This window comes from Myxocyprinus asiaticus, chromosome 45 (assembly GCF_019703515.2).
Source record: "Myxocyprinus asiaticus isolate MX2 ecotype Aquarium Trade chromosome 45, UBuf_Myxa_2, whole genome shotgun sequence".
NCBI lineage: Eukaryota > Metazoa > Chordata > Actinopteri > Cypriniformes > Catostomidae > Myxocyprinus > Myxocyprinus asiaticus.
Window position 1 is genome coordinate 30024093 of NC_059388.1, and position 7496 is coordinate 30031588.

The 7496-nt window shown below is 39.1% G+C and overlaps 1 protein-coding gene across 2 annotated transcripts in view; it reads left to right on the forward strand.

Moving 5' to 3' along the window:
- The window catches only part of cog5 (component of oligomeric golgi complex 5), a 119365-nt gene extending 112838 nt beyond the window's left edge, over positions 1 to 6527 (forward strand). For both annotated transcript variants that reach the window (XM_051688616.1, XM_051688617.1), the window contains 3 exons: positions 1850 to 1976; positions 2304 to 2383; positions 5651 to 6527. In XM_051688616.1, the coding sequence (XP_051544576.1) occupies positions 1850 to 1976; positions 2304 to 2383; positions 5651 to 5762 (319 nt within the window). In that variant the 3' untranslated portion in view covers positions 5763 to 6527. The remainder of the gene's footprint in view (positions 1 to 1849; positions 1977 to 2303; positions 2384 to 5650) is intronic.
- The last annotated feature ends 969 nt before the right edge of the window (positions 6528 to 7496 follow it).

Consider the following 7496-nt stretch of genomic DNA (forward strand, 5'->3'; position numbering starts at 1 on the left):
GTTTAGAGGTCTGCAACCCGACCCGGGCCTGACGGGACCCAAGAACCCGACAGGTTTCGTTACGGGTTCGGGTCAGTTTTTCAAGTAGGACTTTGGGTACGGGTTTGCATGACTGAAAAATAAACAGGCCTACCGAACTTGTTTCGCACACACGCTCTCACTCACAGACGCGCGAACGCACGAATTAGGGGCCGTTCACACTGAACGTGTTTTTGCGCACATCTGTTTTGTATTCCCATTGTTTAAACACATGCTGGATGAATGTATTTGACATTTGCACCGCATCTCGCTTTTTCTTCAGCGTCTTGCGCAGGACCGGCACTGTTTAAACACCATATCAAGTTAAAAAAACGGATATCGAAACACCTGCGCTCTGTTTCATTCTTTGCGCTGCGTCTAGATTGTTTTTAGCTCAGCTGTCACAAAGATTCAACGTTCTGAACAAGTTCAGGCTGCATGAAGGGGACTGTTGCATTGTTTCATTTTATTCCAGATTGTTCTGCACCAAGTGAAGTTTCAGTGCATTAATGGTAAGTCAATGCTCTGCTTTAGTGTTCTGAGGGGCTGCAGTGCCTTGTTAAAACTGTGTATGTTTACTGTTTCAGTACTGTTACGAATGTTGCCTATATGCTTACATAAAATTATAGCCTATTGCAACAGTACTTGCTAGAAGAAGAAATTAGATAGTGAGCGATTTCGGGTTCAGGCTTAAAATCTGACGGTATCGTTCGGGCCAGGTAGGGACGGGCCACATGGTCTCGGGTTCGGGTTTCATTTTAAGGCCCATGCAGACCTCTAGTACTGTTAAACAAATGTTGTTGTTGCTCTAATGACAATTTGAATTGCATATTATAAACACCAAATTTAAGTTTTCACAAAGACAGTAACTTTCAAAAGAACCTTGAACATTTAAGAAACTAAATGAACAACGCTTAAAGACATACACAAACCACAAAAATTCTAATAAAATACATAAACATGAAATAAGTATATATTTGAAAATAAATATAAAATCAGGTGGTCACTATGGCCACATCCACTCTAATCCGTTTTTGGTTTAAAACTCTCTTCCAAACTATGCTGTTATGGAGTAAAATGCAGTTCTAGTGTGAACGAGGAGTAAATGTGCCGAAATCAGTGCGTTTTAAAATGAAAACAAATAAGTGTGGACGTGGGCTATCTTTTTTTCGTTATTTTTTCTCCTCGATTTGGAATGCCCAATTCCCAATGCGCTCTAAGTCCTCGTGGTGGTGTAGTGACTCGCCTCAATCCGGGTGGCGGAGGACGAATCCCAGTTGCCTCCGTGTCTGAGACCGTCAAACCGCGCATCTTATCACGTGGCTTGTGGAGACATAGCACATGTGGAGGCTTCACGCTATTCTCCACGGCATCCACGCACAACTCACCACACGCCCCACCGAGAGCGAACCACATTATAGTGACCACGAGGAGGTTACCCCATGTGACTCTACCCTCCCTAGCAACCGAGCCAATTTGGTTACTTAGGAGACCTGGCTGGAGTCACTCAGCACGCCCTGTGACTTTGCCTCGTCCATTTTAGTTTTGTAGACAAGTTCATACAAGTTCATTCATGTAGGCAGTATTTATATTTGCCTACAAAACCTAATCCTTTACATCAATAATTGTTTAAGATGAGAAACACAAATTAAGTGTTTCCAAACGTTTAACTGGTAGTGTGTGTATGCCGTGAAATGCTGTGTAACGTCATGCAAGTCCCACATTAAATGTTTTTTTAAATCCATCCATCTCCCCAATCTTCAGCTTTCATTTCAGGCTTTAAATTACTCTCCCAGTGAATAGAATATGAATATTATTCTCTCTGTTTCAGGCCGTTGCTGTTCCAAACGAGTGAGCACATCGCTAGCAGTCAGGCGCTGGGAGATCTGATTCCGTACAGCACCATATTGCATTTCCTGTTCACTCGCGCCCCGGCTGAACTCAAATCACCACACCAGGTACACACTCATACTCACACTAATGCAGAGAGCCTCCGGGATTGAGGTTTTAGGTTCAGGTGTTAGCAGGCAGGAGGTTTTGAGGTCATATCCTGTTTATTATGCCCTTAAGCAGGGCAATTCACCTCAAGTTGCCCCATCCCGACTGTTGCTGTGATTGACCTACTGTAAGCAGCTTTAGATGGAAGCATCTGCTAAATGACACTTTCATTGTGTGATATAATGGGGAATATTTATAAAATTAGGTTTTCCTAAAATAGCTTTAGCATGTGTGGATTTGTTGAGCTCTTATGCAGCGCCTGATATACTTCTTTCTTTTGTGAACAGAGAGCGGAGTGGTCAGTCTCACGTTATTCTCAATGGTTGGATGACCATCCATCTGAGAAGGACCGACTCACACTTATTAGGTAAGATTCATGGCTCAAAACTGCAGCATGTAATCACCAATGTCGCTTTGAGGGCAAATCTGACGAAAACACGTCAAAGTCACATTGCACCCAAAAATCTAGAGAAATAAATTATATTTCGCATAAAGAAAATGAACTTTACAATTAAGCACATTTTCACCTCTTGTAATGTGTGTGGACATTTTACTTTTGAATATTTTTGTAATTCTCATTATTATTTTATTACTGAAAATTACTAATAAATGTTGTTTTTTTTAAATCAGTGACTGTGTTTACATGCACATTCTTACATCAATTATACCTAACCCTGTAAAGCCTGACATATTAAAGAATTGTCGAAAAATTCAACTTTTTTGACATTAAACTGTTTTTAGTACCATTAGACAAACTATAAAAAGAAATCATAAAAAAAATTGCATATGATTTTTTTTATGCATCAGTTTTGATACATTCGGCTTTAAAGGTCATTATCCTCATTTTTATGCAGGACATTTACTATTGAAGTTTTTCTACAGGGGTAAATCTTGGGGTATTATCAGGACTCCCTGGGCTTTTCAGAGATGCCAAATGTTTGAGAGTTTGGCCATGACAACTTCCTCTTCTTGTTGTATAAATATGGACTGAAATGTATCACAGTTCAATTCAGCACGTCATAATACAATATCAATAACAATTTCTATCATATGTATTTTATGCACCAAACACTATATTGACTTTTAAAAAAGGGAAAATGTCAAACTTTTTTCGCTGGGTCTCATGAACTTATGGTAAGATGACATCATAACAGCTTGTAATGTAAAATAATGAGATCTTTATAATGACAGAGCAGGCTGCATGTATGAAAATACACAGAAATATTAGTTTACACTTTAAATATATCGTATAAATGTATATGTCAGACTATTCAAAGCTCTGTGATTTTGTTTGTGGTGGGCATGAATGTAATGTAATGGTGATTGAGAGATATTCCTCAAAAGCCTGTTGTATCATATTTGATACATGGATTTCTAAGGGGGGTTTTCAATAAAATAATATACAACATTTTAACCAAGCACAAGTTGCTTATATTTAGCAAATACTCATTTTAAAATATCAATAACAATATAATCATTACTGTCACTTTTACTGTATTGTTGTGCACTGGAAGCTCCTGTCACCAAGACAAATTCATTGTATATGTAAGCATACCTGGTAATAAAGCTGATTCTGATTAAAATAAGCTGTAATTTATCCCAACATAAGAGTCACTTTTCGTGCAAGTCTGCCGCCATTTTAAATAGATCGATATAAACATTGAAACCACTTTTTGTTTTTACAAATAACCACTAGATGGTGCCATAAACATGTGAAACTTACATACTATAGGCTGTTTGGCTCGTCAGCTTGAACACAGAGTGAAACAGGAGCCGTCAAACGTTGTGTCTCATATTTGATACAAACAGCATTATAGGGTTAATAGGTCGACAACGTGTGTAGTCATGTAAATGCATTAAACTGCTTTCTTTTATCGGTGTAAGGTCATAAACAGCTTAAGAATAAACCAACACAGAAGATTTTTGCCCTGATTTTGCATTGCATGTAAACACCTTTACCTGCATTTTTACTGGCTTATCCAGTGTGCGCAAGTATTGTGCGCATGCCTCTTTGCGTTTTGACGTCAAAATCAGAGAATAACATGATTATGTACAGTTCATTCATAAAGTATTCAGACCCCTTCATTTTTTTCACATTTTGTTATGTTGCAGCCTAAAGCTTTAAATTATGAAAATTTTTTCACATCAATCTACACTCCAATGACAAAGCAGAAAAAAAGATTTTTGATAACTTTGCAAATGTATATGTAAAACTAGCACCCCTAGACTCGAGAGTTCGAATCCAGGGCGTGCTGAGTGACTCCAGCCAGGTCTCCTAAGCAACCAAATTGGCCCGGTTAATAGCGTGAAGCCTCCACACATGCTGTGTCTCGTGATAAGATGCTCAGATTGACGGTCTCAGACACGAAGGCAACTGAGAATCGTCCTCCACCACTCGGATTGAGGCGAGTCACTACGCCACCATGAGGACTTAGAGCGCGTTGGGAATTGGGGAGAAAAAGGGGAGAAAAAATTAAAAAAGAAAGAAAAAACTGAAATATCGCATTGACATAAATATATAGACTCTTTGCTATGACGCTTGAAATTTAGCTCAGGTGCATCCCATTTCTTTGGATCATCTTTGAGATGTTTCTACACTTTGATTGGAGTCCACCTGTGGCAAATTCAATTGTTTGGACATGATTTGGAAAGGCACACACCTGTCTAAAAAATGTGGCTGCATTGACGGTTCCCAAGAGCACAGTGGCCTCTATAATTCTTATGGACAAACTGAGCAATTGGGGGAGAAGCACCTTGGTAAGAGAGGTGACCAAGAACCCGATGGTCACTCTGGTTGAGTCCCAGAGATCATGTGTGGAGATGGGAGAAACTTGCAGAAGGACGACCATCACTGCAACACTCCACCGATCTGGGCTTTATGGCAGAGTGGCCAGACGGAAGCCTCTCCTCAGTGCAAGACACACAAAAAAAGCACCTAAATGACTCTCAGACTGTGAGAAACAAGATTCTCTGGTCTGATGAAACGAAGATTAAACTGTTTAGCCTCAATTCCAAGCATCATGTCTGGAGGAAACCAGGCACCGCTCATCACCTGCGCAATATCATCCCAACGGTGAAGCATGGTGGTGGTAGCAGCATCATACTGTGGGGGTGTTTTTCAGCAGCAGGGACTGGGGGACTGGTAAGGGATGAAGGAAAGCTGAACACAACAAAATACAGAGATATCCTTAATGAAAACCTGGTCCAGAGCGCTCAGGACCTCAGACTGGGCCGAAGGTTCACCTTCCAACAGGACATTGAGCCTCAGCACACAGCCAAGACAACACAAGAGTGGCTTAGGGACTCTGTGAATGTCCTTGAGTGGCCCAGCCAGAGCCCGGACTTTAAATATGACCCAAATGTTCTTGACAACTTTTTTTTTTTAATGCACCCACGAATGTTTTTGCTTGAACTGTTTACTGGTTTGGTTTGTTGTTTATGTTTCATTGGCTAGACGTTGCTTTTTTGTGAGTGCAGTCACTATAAATGACTTGGCTAAAAGGTGTGGAAACCCTGAAATGAATTTCTCAGTGCATCATCAGCATCCTCTAGTGGTGATATGGAGAGACTACAGCTGCTTTGGTGTGTTGAGTGAAAAGCTCTTCTCAAATGTGTTATCTTGCCTTTGTTTTAGGGGTGCGCTGGAAGCATACGTGCAGTCTGTGCGAGTCAGACAGGGGAAGAAGTTTGCGCCGGTGTATCCCATCATGCTCCAGCTGCTACAGAAGGCCACAAGTGCATCATAGGACTGATATATGCAAACAGAGCCACGTCTCGCCACAACTGCAGTAAGAGTGATGGAAAAAAGATCAATCAAAACTATAAAAACTCATCTTCACCAAAATATTATTATTATTATCATTAATTATGATTGATTTCTAAAAATCAAAACCTGGTGGGTAAAGGTTGATGTCTAAGATTTATTTCATGGGTTGTTTGGTTACTGCTGTCATTAGTACCTTTTTTAACACATCTACAATATTCATAATTTTCAGTAATCTTTGTTTTGTTTAGTGCTGCATAATGAAATAAATGAATAACTATGCGCATTATTTAAATGTGAAAATTCTGATTAAAGAATGTCATATGCTTTTTTCTTTACAACTCTGAATTATGATATGAATTTTGTTTTTAAAAAACACTATCACAGGTTCATATATCTGTTTGTTCTGTCTGTTGTGTGAATGCCTACAAAAGATCGCAAAGAGACGAGAATGTAAACGCATCTTCAGGATTGGGAGGGACCAAATGCATTACGAAAACATATATTGGTCAATCACTTATCTAAATAACCAAATGACTAATTCAGTTATATTTTCCTGTTTGCATAAAGGGTTCATCATTTGGAACCAACCAACAACAACAGTAAGAGTTATGTTTAGGGATGCACCAAAATGAACACTTTTGGCCGATTTTAACAAAAACCTACAGGCCGATACGGATACCTTTTTTTGTGTGTGTGTGGTTATTTTGTACAACAGAACATTACAACATAAATAAAACATTACAAATTCATACTATGCATATGTTGGGCAATTCCACTGAAATGTCAACCACATCATGGAAAAATAAAAAGTTTTAACCAAAGGAACAAAACCCCCTTTTAAATTCTGTTTTATAGTTGTATAATGGACAATGAATAATGCCGTTCAGACCGCTAGAGGGCGCCGCTTGCTTACACAGCACTGACTGAAGCCCTTAATGCAGACTATATTTTAAAACGCAGTATGTTACTAATTAATTATAAATAAACCATTGGTTTTTCATATCAGTGTTTTCATGCTTATAACCAATATGTTTGCTGGTGAACAACTAAATTACCCATGGTATAACAGAGAAAGATCCACCAATCAGAGAACCGAAATAAGCCAGGAGCAACAGCCAACTCCCATGACGCACTGTGAATAACGTAATCGAGTCACAGTCTTGTACCTATGTCTTTTTGTCCAATTTTCAAATACGTTTTTGCCTCAAAACAAAGTTTGTTATGTTGTGATTCACTGCGGAGCTGGTTGGTTTGGTTCATGGCTTACAACTCTTTTATGGTGGATTTTATGAGAAGCCTATGCAAAAAATGAATGGGAAAAATACTTCCGGAACCCAGACGTCTGAAAAATGCAAATTTTAAACGTTTTTTAGAAGAATTTCTCAGCTCTGTAGGTCCATACAATGCAAGTCAACAGGGTCCAACATTTTTTTTATATAAATCTACACTTTGACCAGCCCCACTTAAGCGCTCTTCTCTCTAAGAGTTCTTCATATGGGATACTTTTATGCTGCCTTTATGTGCTTTTTTTTTTTTTTTAGCTTCAAAGCTTTTGGACCCTGTTGACTTGCATTGTATGGACCTACAGAGCTGAGATATTCTTCTAAAAATATTTGTTTGTGTTCAGCAGAAGAAAGAAAGTCATCACATCTGGGATGGCATGAGGGTGAGTAAACAATGAGAGAATTTTCATTTTTGGATGAACTGTTCCTTT